This window comes from Cyrtonyx montezumae, unplaced genomic scaffold (assembly GCF_038088225.1).
Source record: "Cyrtonyx montezumae isolate F1298 unplaced genomic scaffold, pur_monq_1.0 scaffold_3, whole genome shotgun sequence".
Taxonomy (NCBI): Eukaryota; Metazoa; Chordata; class Aves; order Galliformes; family Odontophoridae; genus Cyrtonyx; species Cyrtonyx montezumae.
Window position 1 is genome coordinate 158002178 of NW_027072034.1, and position 18273 is coordinate 158020450.

The 18273-nt window shown below is 48.2% G+C and overlaps 1 protein-coding gene across 2 annotated transcripts in view; it reads right to left on the bottom strand.

Annotated features, from left to right (window-relative positions):
- Positions 1 to 17940, bottom strand: part of PFKFB3 (6-phosphofructo-2-kinase/fructose-2,6-biphosphatase 3) — a 37993-nt gene extending 20053 nt beyond the window's left edge. For both annotated transcript variants that reach the window (XM_065743787.1, XM_065743785.1), the window contains exon 1: positions 16859 to 17940. In XM_065743787.1, the coding sequence (XP_065599859.1) occupies positions 16859 to 16874 (16 nt within the window). In that variant the 5' untranslated portion in view covers positions 16875 to 17940. The remainder of the gene's footprint in view (positions 1 to 16858) is intronic.
- Positions 17941 to 18273: the final 333 nt, after the last annotated feature.

Consider the following 18273-nt stretch of genomic DNA (forward strand, 5'->3'; position numbering starts at 1 on the left):
AATAATCCCTCTGGGGATGCGCTGCCCTCGAACAATGTGATGGACCTAAGAGGGGTCCAGGGTTGGCCGGTGTGTAAACCTGAGACATCTGGTAGCTGGGAATGCCACACATCTGCTTGGGTAGGTGTTAACAGTGCAAATACTGCACGGAAATTAAAATGCCAAGAAGGAACATCTGGGGTTCTGTCTCATTCTATACGCATATATATATATTCCTCTATTTATATTCCTCTATATAATGCTCTGTATTATTCCATATACTTAAGATACTATATTTTCATTCTCTCTATATTTCTCTCTATATATAATCTATACTATTCTATATACATTATACCACCCCCTATATATATAGATTTTCCTCCCCTCTATGTACAATCCCCTATATTATTCTGTATACATCATACTACATATGACATTTCTCTCCTCTCTCTATATGTAGCCCTCTGCGTTATTCTATATATGTATTATATTAGATATTATTATGTTTCTCTCCCCTGGAAGCACAGCGGGTGTGTATTTTTGTAACAAACCCAGAAGGGATATATTTTTAGCAGCCTCCCTATATGGCACTAAGATGGATGGGGTGAAACAACGCACGGTGCCTCCCCTACAGGATAAGTGCATTCACGGGAGAAAGAGAGGAGGGGGAGGGAAAGCTGCTGTGAGGGAACTGGAAAGGATGCTGAGATTTGGAATGTGGGAAGGAAGAGTGGTGTGAAGGTGGGGACGAGGGGGTAGCTTGTCACAGCTGATCCCTAAAATCACTGCCCTGAGAACACTGAGAGGAGCGGGAGGAGAGCGAACCTCCGCCTGAGCAAAAATCACCATCACATCAAATTAGATCCACCTTGTAATTCTTGGCTGAAGACAACCGATTAACTGGAGCGGAAAGCCAGACCATCCTTAAACTCCTAAATAAGTGGCCTGGTTTTCAAAGGCATGAGCAGCCAGCTGCTGTGAGTGAGGTCAGCTGGAAGGAGCATCATTACTATTTATAAGTCAAGCTGATTTGTAAGGGTGGGGCAGTGCGAGGTGCGTGGGGAGGTGTAAAAAGGGAATGGCTTGAGATCTGCAGGTGCTTGATGGGCTGTAACGACCTTAAGGGTCCAGGCGTGGTGGGAGTAGAGGTGGAAGTGTGAAAACCCAATTCCATGAGAGCAGAACTGATGGTGATGATAGGTTGTTAGCTTCTCTGCTGCCAAAGCCTCAGCTCCTCCATTCCCTACTTTGCATCCCTGCTGCTGAAACACCAAACTGATCAAGCAGCTCACCCCAATGTGATGTGACCTAAAATCAAAACCTCGAGTCCCCATCCCCTTAGGGATGGCAGCCAGCTGCACTGGCACTGCTCCCATGCCATCAAAATGCAGGGAATGGCGCCCCAACTCTGACTAAGCTGTGATTCATCACCTTTTCCCTTTCTTTTCTTCTCTTTTTTTTTTTCTTTTTTTTTTTTTCCTTTAAAGGAAACTTGAAAGCACAAGAGCTATTCATGCCTACGCTCAATGTAGAGCATCTCTTTGTGATATGGCATTGAGGCGATGGGGTGCAGCTTGTGTGACGCTTGGGGGGTCTGAGAAGACAGATGGGATCATAGAATCATTAAGGTTGGAAAAATCACTCAGATCTTGTCCAACCATCACATGGAGTGACATCAGATGGAGATACCCGTGAAGTTACAAGTCCCAGTATCCAACTAGATCTATGATTTGGTGACGTGGTTAAATTTGGAGATGCTGGGTCGCACTGTCTGCTCTCACCATAAGGATGCAGCTCTGTGCGAGCTGGGCAGCAATTCCCAGCATGGCCTCAGTTTACCAATCTGTGAATTGGGCACAGTTCTCTTCTGGTTGCAAAGTGCAACCAGCAGCTGCCCCAAATCTTGCCAGTGCACTGAAGACACCACGTTGCAACAGAGAAAATTACTCATCTGGGATAGTGGAGGGGCATTTATAGTTGAAAACAAACTCTTACAAAAAAAAATATGTCAGCAGGACCTGGGAGGAGACAGGAAAATCGTGTTTGCAGTGTACTGGGGGAAACGGGTGCTTTCACAAAGGCAGGGATCAAGCCCTCCTCTCACTGCTGGCAGTACTTTTTGGGGGGACCCTGAAAGCGTTTGCCAAAGGCGTGCAGAGTGGAAGGGTTTGCACTGGAACATCGCGTGCTTGGGGCTGAGCTCCCTTCTCCCAGTTGCGTGCAAACACCCATCGAACCCATTCCCCCACCTGGGGACAGGCTGTCCAGCTTTTAACCTATTGCACTCTGCAATTAGACCTGATGTGCCAAGGGAATGTCATCCTTCCCCAACAGTAAGCAGTCTCCAAGCACTGAAATACACCAAACAAGTGCTTCAGGTTGCCCAGCGTACATCCGCTGCTGCAAGCAGTGGCTTTTCTTAAAATAGCTGCAAGCAGAGAAGGGAAAATAATTCAGATGGGTTCAGGCTTGAGGAACAAGTGCTAATATCAAGAGGGGGAAATCCCCACAACGCATTGCCCAACCCCAGTGTACCAGCACCAGCTCAGTGCTGTGCTGGGAGCTGCTCTTACCTTGGAGCTGCAAAAAATAGAGCTTTTAGCAATGGCCAAGCAACAAGTGGCAAAAAAAAAAAAAAGTGGTTGCTTTTGCTCAGCCCCTGCTCTGAGCCCTCCTGTGTGCAGTTGCCATTGTGCTTGGTGTGGTGTGGAAACTATTTCAGGACACTAAATTCTGCCTGAAGTCAACCCTCCATCTTGGAGGTTGTTTTTTTTTTTTTTTTAATTATTTTATTTTTATTTTTTGTCTTATTTCTCTTATTCAGGTAAAATGATGAAGGTTCAAACCTAGTTAGCACCTGGATTACAGCAAAGGGCTTTGCAAAGGGAGGACAGCTGTGGTGTGGGTGGGGTGCTGGTGATAAGTGGGTGAGTTGAAGGCAGATAGTTCAGGAAACAGCAGTTGCAAACACATTGCCTGATCGTGATGAATGTGTGGAAGATGGAAGGATGAGAGCCTGGTTTAAACCCAGTTCCTCAAGGATTTTTCTTTTCTGTCACACCACTCCCCCCCGGGAGGGGGGTGACAAGTCCCTGGGAAGTCCCCATAGGGCCACGTGAGAGTATAAGATGGACCCCAAAGGAGCCTCCCACCTCGATGTTCCTATTTAAAACCTCAGGGATGGTGTTTCATTCATAGACCCATCTTGCCTAAACCAAAGGATCAGATACAACTACATCTCTTCTTCCAACCTACTATAATCTTTTCCCATGGAAATTACCAGGAGAAGGTCCCTATGGCTCACCTATGAGAGCACCTTGTAGGGCACTAACTGAGGCAAGAAAAGTTACAGTCCAAACCCCTCCTGTAATTCTCAAGAAAGAAAACTAAGTTGAACATAACATTCTGAACCTGTAGTGTCTACCAGAGCAGGAACATTTCTCAATGCTGCCTGAAAGTCTGCTCAGAAATGGGTCCAAGAAGCTTGAGCAATGTCCTGTGAAAGTTCCTGACCTCGCAAGGCAAGAGCAAAACAGATCTCACCCCATAAACTGCTAAATCAGACAGCTGACTCCCTGTGCTGCAGAAGCAGACATGGGGTTTTCAGATGGTTAGAGGGCAACTGCACTGCAAGCAGTTGGGAATATTCCAGTCTTGGGAATCTGATATTGTTTCTTCTTGACATGAAATTTGGCTGTAGAACTCCAGGCTTGTTCCCAACAGAATGGGTCAAAGGGTGCAGATATAACAGTGCCAAACTCCAGGTGATAGCACTGCCACTGACTCCACAATATTCACATTGGCCTGGCACTGGGATGCAGCTCCTCCTCCCAGGTACTTCCAGTTATATCAAGCCAGCATCTCCCATTTTGTCCCCATGCTTTTTCCAGTGTGAAATCCCTCAGTGAAGCCCTGGGGTTGATGTAGTGTGTGGTGCCACAAGATGATAACTTCAGGCGACCTGACTAAGATGCCACAATCCCCTCAGACAAAGAATCCAGCACAAAATCCTGCTAGCTGGAAAGAAAAAGAGTGCTTACAGGCTTACTGTATCCCAGGTGAGCCGGATCAGACAGCACCTGCCCTGCTGCCAGCATTACCCTGCCATACATTACCATAGTGCCTTCTCCAGGCGCATCAGCAGAAGCAGGGTCACATGCTCACACCACATCCAAACCCAATGCCAAGTGATACAGCAAGTCAAAGATCCAACCATAACCCCACTGTTTTGGGGCAGGTTGTGTTAATCAGGAGCTTAATCGCCAGCCCAGTAGTGCATGTGGGATGCAACACCCTATGGAGCAGCCCGTTCAACCCATTTAAAGTGGAAGATGGTCACCCTCTGGAAATCACAGCCTCTTATTATCCTGTGGACTCTGCTATCGAATTATTTCCTAACATCTTATTTGCACTTGCCTTTCATTAAGGGCCTGGATTGTTATCTTGTTCGTTGCAGATTATTAAATCCAACAATGGCAAAGGCTGTGGCCTCTCATTCTGGGACTGACTCACCTTGTGATGCAACAGGGGCAACCTCAGCATCACCATGGCAACCACCGGGCTTCTCAAAGAGTAGTGATGTCATAAAGCCAGATGCCAGGGGATGGTGGGAAATCCCTCAAAGAAATGGGAGAAACTATAGCACAGTCACAGAACTGCAAATATTAAAAGTCAGTCCCAGGGCAGCTGGCGTTAGGGAGAAAGCAGAGAGGAGGGAAATGGGTGGCTGGTGTTCCTGAAGCTTGAGGAGCTACTTGGAGGTACAGATTAATCGCAGCCTGGGTAAAAAGACATTGTTTTAATCTCTGCCATTAACCCCTCCTGATATCAGTATGGGTCCCAGTATTAGTTCTTTTATCAGTAGGTGATAAAACACCATTCTACTGATATAGGTTGGTTTGTTTACTACCAGGTAACATCCCAGGAGGATCTGCTCCATTTGGAGCATGGCTCCTGCTCACTGTCACATCCACACCCACCATATTTGGGAAGGATTTATGTCATTTGGGTGGCTACAAGACTTTGGATACCTTTGTCCATTTCTGCCTCCCATGGAGAGAAACAGGCACTCCCAGAGCTTGCCCTGCTATGGATATTGGTTGTAAATCAGGCCAAGCTGTGTCCCAGGGGTGCCTGCAGCTCGTGAGCATGGAGGTAGATATTAGTGCTGTCTACAGCCAAAGCTATCAGATTCAAAACCTGGTGGGCTTCAGAATGAGGTGATCCAAAACACCATTCCTCATTCCTCAAGGCACAATTCACGCAGGGAGTCAGGAAGAAGCTTTGATGAGGAGTTGCATTTCGAAACTGCGTACGTGCTGGTGATCTTTCCACACCCTTGTGAGCACATCTGCCATATTGACGACTTGCTCATCTTTGCTTCCTTGCAGAGTTGTAGTGATACAGGTGATTGTTGCCCAACAGCATCCCACGCATCTCAGCTCCAGAAACCATGTTTGGGACCAACACCAGTGCTTGGGTTGAGGTGTTCCCTGGGTCAGCCTCCCTAAAGGTTCACCTCTCTATTTGGCTGATGGAAACTGCAAACCATCAAGAAACAAGGAGCTCTCAGCATCCCAGTTCTACTTTTAAACTTGAGACAGACAGGGACTACTTTTAGGATGTCTGTGAGATGAGAGGTTATGGTCAACAGGTTGAAATCCAGAGTAGGAAAATGCACAGCTATGCTGAAAAAATGTTACAGATCCAGCCAGCTGAGAAGCCGTTGTGAAATGGCAAAGACTTCTGAATTCTCTGAACCAAGAACAAAAACAATCAAGAGATGAAAGGCTCTGGTTCAGGACCTGCTTGTCACACAACGGACATCCCAATTTTATTTATTTTTTTCTCTTTCATTGATATTTTCCTATCAGACATGAAAAATGTTTATTTGGAATTTTGGGACTAGCTGAAATAAAACAGGGAACTTGCTGCCAAACATATTTTCTCAAATGTATTTATGGTTTTGTTGTTTTATGTTTTTCTCACAATGACAAGCTGTTAAATTCCCAGGAAAATCAAAGAATACAATTCAGCCGAATGTTTTGATTTCTACTGTGGAGTTTAGCATATAGTAGCAAAGTGGTGTTTTGGTACGTGGCCATTTGGTAGGGATTGGGAGGGCAGCTGTCATGTTTTGTAACACTAGGGAATGACCAAGTTTTCTCCCAAACCTCTTGCTGAGCTGATGGCACAGTCAGAAACATGTTGGCTACTCCATTGACCACGAGTTGTCCCCACTGATGGATGGAAAAAGGTGAAAAATGCATTCTCATAACTGCTTCAATATTTCTGATCACATTACCCATCAGGAAATCAGAGCAAAACTCCTTGCCTTAAGGAGGCTGCAATTCTACCTTCCTCCTCCTCAAAACCCAAGCAAATAACTGTAAGAGATGTGGGTTTTTCTCACATGTTCATCCACACCATCTCAGTGGGCCCAGCACATCTCCGTTTGAGCCCTCAGAGACAAGAAGGTCAGAGCAAGGGTTTCACATTTCCCAGCCCGGCTGTTTACTCAGTGTTCAGGAGGCATTAAAACAACTGCTAGAGCATGGCCTGAGTCAACACAAGCTCCGACAGCCGCCCAGGCAGGCTCTTTTGCCAACTTCCCAATAAAGAAAGTGAGAGGCACTCAGGCTGAAGGCACGACCTTCCTTTGCTTCCTGTCACGCTTTTGTCGCCTGGGCTTGCATAATCCAAGGCACCAAAGTGATGGGCACTTGCAGATGCCCTGAAGGTTGGACAGACCCTTGGTTTGCACAGACTCTTGGGTCAGACAGACTTTCAGGTCAGACAGACTTTTGAGTTGCCCAGCCCATGCACTGAGTCAATGGGAAGCCCAGTTTCCTGCACCCATTGGGATGCAGACACTCACGGAGCCCAGAGCATTTCCCAAACCTGCCAGCTATGCAAGGTAAAGGTCATTGCTACTGAGGACCCCACCAGTGTAAGTCGAAGGCAGCTAAAAAGACCTGAAAACCCACTTCCATGCAGCCCACCAACCCAGATGAGCACAACCCCCTTGCTTGTGGATCACGTGCTGGGTCACATGCGATGGCCTTCTGATGCTACTTAAAAATCTGGTCCTTTAGCATTCAGACAGACTCAAGTCATCAATGAAGCGAGGTGACTAAGTCCTGGCACTGGTGCACACCAGCCACATCCCACATTGCTTTGTTTTGTCTTGTTTGCTGTTAGCCACCATGGCCACAGCACCAACCCAACCCCAGAGCTGCAATCCGCAGCCCAAACCAGAAAAGGTAATCACAGATTTTCCAAAATTTGGTGCTGAATCAGTATATCCCTACCTAGAAAAGTCCTTCCTTTTTCCACACACGTGTCCTCTACCAAGAAGTCACGTAAATTGCTGTCATTGCAACAACAATTTGTTGAGAGTTTTTTAAAGTTTTATTAAATCGTGTTCAGCTTCATCTTGCTGATGTGTTTGACTTGGGTTAGTTTCTAAGCAATTCAGCTGTGCCCAAAAATGACCAAAAAAAGAAAGACAGCAGCAATTAGAGGCAATTTCACACTTGGGAGAACCAGAGGCTTTGCAAACCGTGCTCCCCTGTGCACGTGTTAGTCCCATTTGCTGAGGTGGAAACCCATTGCCTGCTTTTGGCAAAGAAACCTCAGAGAAATAAACAAACAAATCACTGCTGACAGGTGACTTTTCCACCTCAACTCATCCTTCTCAGGACATGGTTCAACAGCACAGAGTGGCAGAGCTGCTTTGGAGTTCCTCTTCCCACCCCCAAAGCTGTGAACTGCACCCAGCATTCCAGCTGGGAAATTGACATAGGTCAGAAATAACGAAAAGCTTTTTAAAATTAATTTTTGGATATTAGGAAAAAATTTCTTCTCAGAAAGAGTGGTGATGCATTGACACAGGCTGCCCAGGAAGGTGGTGGAGTCACGGTCCCTGGAGATGTTCAAGGAAAGGGCAGATGTGGCACTGAGGGACATGGTTAGTGGGCATGGTGGGGATGGGTTGACAGTTGGACTGGATGACCAGAGTGGTCTTTTCCAACCTTGATGATACTATGATCCCACAGTGCTGGGGCTTCCTTGGGCTCTCAAAGCCCAAATCTCAGCCCCAACCACATCCTGCTGCTCCCATTAGAAATCTTTCACTCATCAGAGGGTTTTCTAAGAAAATCATTGAGCAAGATTAAAACCAAGTAACAACTCAAATCTTTGCCCTGGGCATGTTAGGGTCTCCTATTGGCATCAAGATTGGACACTTCTCTGGCTCATACCCTATAAAGGGACAAGTTTCCCTTAAATGTATTTATATCAATAACTTTTGAGCTTTTATTCTCCATTCACGCAGCAGTGCCTGTTTGTACTTCTGGGGGCAGAATAATTGTTTCCCAGGGCTGCTTGCAAACAAACACCCAGCACTGCAGTTTCTCCCCGTTGTTTACCATACCGTCCTCAAGCTTTCCTAGAATTCCCTCCTTGCCAGAGGAAACCCAAGCACCAGCAGTCCCTGCTCACGCTCCCGTCGCGTGCTGGCAGCTGTAGGGCCTCCAGGTCGGGAAGCAGAGGCAGCATTTCCTCCCAGTGCACACGCGAGCAGGGCATGCACAACTCATGCAGCTCTGCGGGCTCGCACGTGCTTGGGAGGGCTGCGTTGGGCCGTCCCCCACATGGCAGCGAGCTCTGCATGGCCAAAACCAGAACGTGTAAACAAGTTTACCCTGCTGCCCTGCAAAAGGGCTCTTCCCAGGTCAGCTTGGGTAAGCCAGCTGCTAAGCAGAACGCTCGGGGTTTTGGCTCAGGGAGGGGAATAAATCATTTTGGCTGGAAGGGTTTCATGTGTCAGCTGGTTAACCTGAGCTCTGCTGCGACCCTGCCCCAAATCCTGGTGCTGAGAGCAGTGCCTCCTTTTTCCTGCAGATTCATTGCCTATTCCCCATTCCCCAAGCAGCTCCGTTCCTACGCAGGTCACTTTGCAGGGAGAAGTTTGTCTATCTCACATTCTGCACCTTGATCTCAAATAATCCATTCTGGGCTGAGTGAACAAAGCTTTGCCCTGTATCCATAACGCCCTGCACCTACCCAGAAGGGTAAAAGCTCCGTGTCACACTGCTGTAAGGCACAGAGCAGCAATGTGCACCAGGATGTCCCTGCCCTGGGACAGGGGACACAGTGCTGCATGCTCCAGCAAGGACAGGCTTGATGCAGACAGCGCTAGATCTGAAGATAAAATAAGATAAGATAAGATAAGGGATTTGGACTGCTGCCACACTGCTGTTGGAAAGGAGCTGGCAGCGTGACTGCAAGCACTGCTAGGTGCATGTGATGCTGAGCAGCCAGGATTGCATGCATCTCCCACAAATCACCACAGATGTGCCAGGTTTCAGAGGGGGATTTCTCACCAGCTCGGTTTCCCTGTGTGTAATAACCACAATTTCCCTTTGGAGGAGCAGCATCTTAAAGGAAAAAAGGGCTAGGGTCTGTGGCTGAGAACCAGACACCACTGCATGGGTGCACATGCCAGGCTGTAGCCACATGTGGCATGGAGATGGCACCCAGAGCAGTGCTCTGACTGGGATGAGATGCAGCCAGACCCACACACAGCATTAATCGTGGGGCAGAGCTACCAACAGAACCCCCAGTGTTGTCCCATCAGCCCTCTCTGATGAAGCCCACGTCACTGCGGGGCTGGGAACAGCCTGTTTGGGTACAGTAGCACTGGCGTGGGCACACACCCAGTACAGTGCTCAGGACTCGCTGTCTCGTGGTATCAAATTGCTGTCTTTGCAAGAAATAGCACAGGCTCATTGCAGCCCTGTGCCTCTGCTCAGGTCCTGAAGGTCTCCAAATTGAAGCTAAAGCCACAACCACCAGCACACCACTGCACCCTCCCATGCCTCACTTTCCCCTGTCACAAGTCATACGTCTGGTCATTCTCAGAGGAGGATTGACATGCTGGGGAAAAGGGAAAAAAACAAACCTCAGCAGCCAAATACGAGCCAACAGAGTGATGTCCATGGGGTAAAAAAAAACAAACAACAAAATCATGAAAAAATGCAGTGAGGAAAAATACTGCACAGGGAGGTGGGGGAGTCACCATGACTGGAGGTGTTCAAGAAAAGGGCAGAATGTGGTTAGTGGGCATGGTGGGGATGGGCTGATGGTTGGACTGGGTGATCTTAAAGGTCTTTTCCAACCTTAATGATTCTATGATTCAATTTCTGCTTTTGGGAAGAGGCTGAATCAGGGAGATCAACACCAAGGAGATGTTTCCTAATTGGGATTTGTGGGAGAGCACGAAGGGAATGTGTTTGTGCTCTGGGAAGGAGAAATCTTAAAAGGAGAAGCATGGAAAGAGCTTTCAGACTGAAAAAAAAAAAGTGTTATGAAGAGAATGTAACGGTTCTCAGGAGTGAGGAAGACTGAAGGTAGGTACAGGAGAAGTTGCTCAGCTACAAAGAAAAACATGGGGAAAGGTTATTGTGGAAGGACAAGGAGTTCCTCAGGGGGAAATATGAGATAAATTCTCAGAATCACAGAACTGTAGGGGTTGGAAGGGATGTCTAGAGATCACCTAGTACAACACCCCTGCCAGAGTAGATCCCTAGCCCAGGTTGCACAGGTAGGCATCCAGGCAGGTCTTGAACGTCTCCAGAGAAGGAGACTCCATCACCTCTCTGTGCATCCTGTGCCAGTGCTCCGTCACTGCACTGTGAAGAAGTTCCCATGCATATTTATGCAGAACGTCCTACACTTCAGTTTGTGGCCATTTCCCCTCATCCTATCACCACAAATCGAAAATTGCTCACCCAGGGACCATCCCTCATGGCCTTTTTTCAGCCTTCCTGCTGCTAAAAGGTGTCGGTGTTTTAAAAAATGCTGGCTGCCCTACAGAGACCAAAGGCAGCTCTCGTGTGCGTGTATGCATGCACGCAGCAGGCAAGCAGAGATCACACCTTGCTGGCTGTTGGTTTTGAAATCCTCCCACGTTCCTCTGCTAAAAGCCCATGGTCATCTGATTTTTATATGAACACCTCCAGAGCTTTGCCTTCACAAGAAGGGATCTCAGCAGGTTCCTGCTGTGGACAAAGATGTGGGGATGAAACTGTGAGGCAGCTGCCGTGGCAGGAGGGAGAAGATGCAAAGGCAGTGGAGGGTAGGATCTGGGAATCAGAAAGCTTTCAGAGGTGTTTTCTTTTTATGGCAAGAGGGAATTCTTTCATAATTGAGGGTGTGTTAGGATGGGGTTGGGCACATCCAGGTAGGTTTATTCTACCTAGGGTGACCACTGTGATTGGTCTACTCTAGCTAGATTGGTCTACTCATGCTGGTGGCACTGGTAAAAAGCATGTAGGTCGTTCATCATGTAAATCAGGAAAAAACTGTTCTCAGAAAAAGTGATCAAGCAATGGAACAGGCTGCCAGGGAGGTGGTGGAGTTGCTGTCCCTGGAGGTATGGGAAGCAGGAAGATGTGGCACTGAGGGACATGGTTAGTGGGCATGGTGGGGATGGGCTGATGGTTTACTGGATGATCTTAGAAGTCTATTTCAACCTTAATAATTCCATGATTCTAAATATGGCACAGGACAGTCTTCCATCCATGCAGGAGGGAGGCAAGATACCAAGAGGAGAGTTCTTCCAGCAAGTAGCTTGGTGGCTGCCTGGCTCTGGGAAGGGAGGCTATAGGCATGCCTGTCTGCTCCCAGATTAGGAGATGGAACAATGCTGTCAGGAATTGTATCTTAACCTGGTTTCAATTCCCAGACTTGGGAAATCTGAGAGGCTGTAAAAACTCATCTCACCCCATGAGCTGGTTTCTGTGAGCTGGGTCCCCAAAAGCACCCATAACAATTGTTGTAAGCCTCCTATCCTAATTTCAAGCGATATCAAGTGGGCTTTGCTACTTGACTTGCCCTGCTGGTGCTTAATGCACAACACTATGAAAATTGCATCAGCACCAGTGAGAACACAAACACTGGGCACAGTGTGTCCTTCAACCCATTAAAAGCTCTTAACAAATGCTAGAAAAAGCTAAAGAAAGTGTGATGTCATGGTGGAGAGGTGATGCTCATCAGGTGCTTTCTTGGAGAACAGGCATATATTAGTATGGGTGTGATGTGGAGGTGGACACCTGCACACATGAGTTGTTTGCTTGCGTTTTGGCCAAGGGGGTGAAGTGAAATGAAGAGCCACAAGGAGAGCACTCTGCCGAGAAGCACAAGCCATAGGGAAAGCGGGATGCAAGGTAGTTTCCAGTCTTCCAGGAAAGGTGATTGATGAAAACAAGGTGACGCTTTAATTAAAGCATGAGTCTGTGAGTCAGGAGGGATGGAGAAAGCTCAGCCGCACATTTCCTCCCTGCCCTTTCAGCAGATGGCTTTGAGCAGTCACCCACCCTGGCAGACACCAGGGCAGACCCCACAGTGGAGGATGACACCCAGACCCCCCCTCCCCCCCAGGCAGCTCCCGACAACTGCTCTGCTTCTCCTCAGCTGTGTCACTAGAAGATGTAATTCATCTGTGCCCATAAATTCCCCTTTGACGTGAAGTACTCAACACATGCACAGGACTGCCAGGAAAGCACAAGTAAGGAGTAATGGATGACGTGACCAGCAAGCACAGCAATGTGAGCATTTGCAGGCCAGAGTGATGAAAGGTGACAAAATTAGCTGTGTAAGTACCAAATATCTTCAGAAAGGCCCATCTCCACCCTTTGGTGTAATCACTGTGGAGAAGTAGACAGGTTTGTGGCAGGGTGTGTTATAATCTGAATATATACATACATACAGGAGTTATGATTTCATTGAATCATAGAGTCATAGAATGGCTTGGGTTGGAAGAGACCTTAAAAACCCATCCAGTTCCAACCCCCACTGCAGAGGGTTGGTTGCCACCCTCAAGATCAGGTTGCCCAGGGCTGTATCCAACATGGCCTTGAATGCCTTCAGGGATGGGACATCCACAACTTCTCTGGGCAACCTATACCCATTGTGTTATATGCAAGGATGCCCTCCACATTGCTTTCAGACTAAGGAGAGACGTTCAGTTCAACTCATGTCTACTTTCTGTCCCATCACCAGCCCAGCATCTTCAGTTTCAGATCCCTCAGGAGCGCCTGAATTCCTCTGCATCCCTCCTTCCTCTTCCACCTCTGCAAGCTGCCACTGCTCCTCCAGTGCTGTGCACTGCAGGATGGGGACACGCAGTTGTCACTCCATGTACCACAGGGAATGCTTTATGGGGGATTTCAGACATACTCAGTAACCCTGTCTGGAAATGGGACTTCTTCAAGCCCAGGGAGCAGACAGTGTGCAGGTTTGTCATGTCTATGGAGTTGCACCAGTGTTGCAACGCTGCTGCTGACATCTCTGAGCAACCTTTTCTAGCCGTAATGTCTCTGTTAATTGCTGGAGAGTTGGACTTGATGACTTTTAACGTTCCCTTCCAACTCAGATGATTCTATATCTAGGCAGCAGAGCCCCTTTCCAAGGACATGGTGTCCCCCATCACCTCTCCAAACTACAGCCTACGTCCATCCAAGCCCACTTCTCCCATAGAATCGTAGAAAGGCTTGGGTTGGAAGGATTGGACCTACTGCTCAGCAGTAATGTGCCCTGATAACCAGCAATCTAAGCAGCACCCAGCAGGTTCCCCTGTCCATAGCTGGAAGTCTATGCATTTAAATATAAGCAAGCCCTTCATCACAGAGTCATAGAGTCATGACAGACAGGTTTGAGTTGGATGGTACCTAAGAGATCATCTAGTTCTGTTCTCTACCATGGGTAAGATTACCACCCACTAGATGAGGCTGCCCAGGGCCCAGTCCAGCTTGGCCTTGAACACTTCTTCCTCCTGTTTATAAGCTCCCTATAAGTACTGGCAGGCCTCAATGAGGTCTCCCTGGTGCCTTCTCTCCTCTGAGCTAAACAAACCCAGTTCCCTCAACCTTTCTTCATAGGAGAGGTGTCCCAGCCTTCTGATCATCTTTATGGCCCTCTTCTGGACTTCCTTCAACAGTTCTGCATCCTTCTTGTGCTGGGGGCCCCAGGCCTGGACACAGTGTCAAACATTTTTTTATTTTAGATGTGAAAGACCTTGCATACATCAAGTCCTTTCATGATGGCTAATTGCTGGAGCCATACCCATGGCAGCCCATTGCTACCAGCATCATGTGTTCAATCTCTGCTCTCTGGCTTTCAGTGTAATCTCCAGGCCCCTCCCAGTCTGTAATACTGCAATAAATTCTTTTGTCCTTTGACAGGTGAGAAATGTCCTGCTCTCTGCCAATATCCTGCTGGTTTATCACTTGCACACTAGCAGCATTCTTCCCATCAGCAATAAAGCTGTATTTTTCAGGCCAGGTGAATGGTGTTTTAGTTGAGACCTCCCAACACTCTTATCAGCAGAACTGCAGCACAGCCAGAGTTTGTCAGGATAAGAAATGAGATTTTTTTCCAGTGCTCCCAGCTGATGTGGTAGTGTGTAAGAAATCAGTTCCTTCTCTGAGCCCATTGCTTCTAACTGCCCTGGATCATCCCCGCTAGAAATGTCTTTCTTTATCATAACTGCCAAATGCCTTGAGGTTGGCTGAATGGCAATTGTAGAGCAGGCACGAACCACAGATCCTGAGGTGATGCCACTGGCTGCAGTGCCTGGAGAGAAAGGAAGCAGAACAGAGCCAAACACGTGCAGGATTCAACATATGTTTGTCAGGGAAACCCAGGAAAGTGATGCCAGAACTGTAAGGCTGAGAAGCCAACAGAACCAGGGAGAAATCTGCTTTTTACTCCCAGGTTTCCACATGAAAAGATGTGTCTGGGAACTTAACATGAGACTTTATTATTATTTACTGGGACTTTAACATGAGAGCCCCAGTCTCCACATGCATCTGGCTACCTGGGGTTTGCAGAGCCTCCAGGCAGTTTCCTTTTTGCAGCTCTCAGTTCCCCTCAGCAAGCCTTGGGGTGAGATGCTACTCCCAAAATCTCATCCTTCTTGCCAAGCTGCCTGGAGGCCCCATTTTCCATTGAGGGGGTTGGTTTTACATCCTGACTCCAACCCTGCTGAGGCCACCACCTTCAGCTTTTCTAGTCTCAGCAAGTCTTACAGTCTCCATCTGCAAGAAGAAGGTTCCTTGCTGGGGGGCTCTTTGGAATGAACAAAACCCATCCACACTGCCCTATGAGCAATGCTGGACCTTTCCAAGGTCTTCTTGGAGGAGTTGCAAATTGATGAGGGAGCTGCTGGCAGCTGCTCTGGCATTTCAAGGTCGACCTCTAGAGGTTTGTAAAGGAGCTGTGATTGGGACAATGACCAAGAGTTGCAGAGCTGAGTTGTCCATAGCAAGGTGACAAGAAGATGCAGGGTAGTTGTGCCACAGCATGGCACCATGGCCACACTTTGCTCCCTGTCCTCACCAACCAGGATTTTGCATTTTTGAAGCCTGGTGCATTCTGCTCTCCTCCCACTGCCTGCTGCCTACTATCTCTCCTGCTCTAAATGAATCTGTTCATTGCCTAAAATTAACCCAAGACCTGCAGCCTGCTGTGCTGTCAGGATGCGAGGGTGTGAACCACATCACTTCTCATTAAGCCTTAAATGGCAACATCAATCTCTGTGCCTGAGATCACGGGCACTGTGAACATGACTGCGGGCAAACTGCCTCACACCCCAAACATCCTCCCCACAGCAGGGAGAGGTGAGAAAACCAAATCTAGTCGCCTCTTCCCAGTTTTCAGTCCATCCCTGCTGCTCTTTCACACCACACCAGTTTCAGCAATGCTACCCTGTGCCCTGCTGCACACCAGCAAGGAGACACTGCTGTGATTCAGCAAAGTAGATGGGTTAGAGGCTGATCAGCATCCTCTCCTTATGTCCTTGCATGCCTTAACTTACCCCTACATCCATATCTCCTGAATAAGGCTTTTTCTCACCTAGTTTCTTCACCCATCAGAGCTCCTGGGACAAGAAGCTACCATGAACATCCCTACTATGCCAACACCACTATACACTGATGTGAGACATGATGCTAAGAAGGAGGTGACATGAAGGCTTCCATTTTTCAGCAGCTCAGGGGAGATGGAAAGCTCATCTACCCACCTGCAGGGCAGCAAACGAGTGCTATCAGGGCTCAGAATCTTAAAATCATTAAGGTCATATAGTCCAAGCATCAGTCCATCACTACCATTCCCACTGAGTCATGTCCCTCAGTGCCACACCTACCCTTTTCTTGAACACCTCCAGGGATGGTGACTCCAGTACCTCCCTAAAGAGCCTGTTCCAGTGCCTCACCACTCCTCCTGGGAAGAAATTTTTCTTACTGTCCAACCTGAGCTGGGTCCTCCTTGCCCCATGCCGCCAAGCTGGGTGACAGCATGAATGCTCTCCATGTAACAGTTACATGGGAAGAAGAGACTTTTGGGGATGAGAGAGCATGAAGAAAGGCTGTGAGGTGGAATACCCCTCTAAGAAGCCTGTTTCCTCCCAGGATCCCAACGGCACAATTCCTCCAGCCAACCATCTCCCAAGGACGGATGTAAATGCATGCAGGTTGCCAGTTCTCAGTCTGCATCATCCCCAACCCCCCTCCAGCCCCGCATACACTGGCTCAGAAAGCTCCTGCTAGCCTATTCTCCTCCTCTCTTACACCACCCAGAGCTGATTTACCCCCAAAAGCAGAGAAACTGAAAACACACAGCCAAGGGCACGCGTTTCTGCAACACCCCTCCCCCCCCCCCCAACCAGCATCATAGCGTCTCTATGCCCTGGAGGCACAGCCAAGCTTAGTGCTTCCATCTCACACCCCTACAGAGGTGTTCGTGGGACACCTCAGCCCCCCTCCTCCCCCCCAAAGCCATCTCGGGGTGCCACCCACCCCAAACCCCCGGTCTCTACCTTTGCGGAACGGCATGGGTGGGCGGGATGCAGGGCTGCGCTGTCGGTGGCAACGTCCAGCTCCGTTTCTTAATTTACTCTTCCTCCTTCCTCTTTTTTAATATTTTTTTTTTCAGAAGGAAATGGACATATTTGGGCAAAGCCGGGCAGAAACCGGCGTCATTTGGAGGCAGGCGTTGCCGAAAGGAGGAAGTTCTTTGGGTTTTGCAGCTTTTAACCCTTCGCATCCCAGAGACAGCAGGGCTGCTGAGCGGAGAGCAACAAAAGCATCGATTTCATCTTTGTTTTGCAGTGCTGCTGGGCGAAGCTGAGAAAACATTGCTTCTCCCAACACCAGGAACTCAGGCATTTAGCATCCTCTGGCCACCCTTGCACAAACAAGAGGTTTCTCTGGTGGTGTTCCCCAGGGCTCAGTACTGGTGCCAGCCCTGTTTAATTCTCTTATTGATGATAAGGAGATAAAGCATGCCTTCACTAAGTTGGCAGATGACACCAGTTTGGGAGGAACTGTTGATCTGCCTGAGGGTAGGAAGGCCCTACAGAAGGATCTGGACAGGCTGGATCGATGGGCTGAGACCAATGGGATGAGCTTTAACAAGACCAAGTCCCCCGGGTGGTGCAGAAGGATTGGTCTGCATGATCTTAGTGGTCTTTTCCAATCTTATCGATTCTATGAGTCTCTGATCTGGCTGTGCTCATCCACATACCTAGGATGAGCCAATCCTCATCCCTTTTGGATCACAGCAGGAACAAGCAGCACAGGGCTGAGCTGTGAGCTGAACCCAGGTTTTGAAGCATCATCACTGTGGTTACCATTCAACCCGCAGTTGAGGTTGCAGCAGGAGGTGGAGTGTTACAGTTCTGGGAGTTGTTCATTTTTACTACTGCTCCTGTACTGCTCTCACTGGAGGTAGAAGACCTTCCTCAAGAGGTGGCTGTGCCATTGATTCTGCCCTGCAGTGGTGGCTGCACATGGAGACATCCCCAAGCGTCAGCCTCGAGTGACAGAAGCACGGAAGCTTTGATGACATGGAGATGCCGAGCTTCTTGTCAGCATCTAGAGCCAGTTAGGGTAGCTGGTTTCTGCCCCATCACCAGCAAATGCAGCAGGAAACACTGAAGATAACTTCAGGGCAAATGAGAGTCCTTCTTGACTCCATGCATCCCAACACCCATGTGCTGGAGGGACTCCCCAACCATGCTCAAGTCCAGGGTGCCACAACAGTGACCTGTCTTCCATGGGATTTTTATAGCAGAAGCAGTTGTTATTTTTTCTTTACAATAAAGCTTTTTTTTTTCTTCTCCATTTGTTGGATTTATTTCTTCTGTCTACCGTGCAGCAGCTCTGCTGATCCATCCCTAAGAGGACTGGGAGTCAGACTCAACACCCGTGTTTATTCTGCTGAAATGAGTGC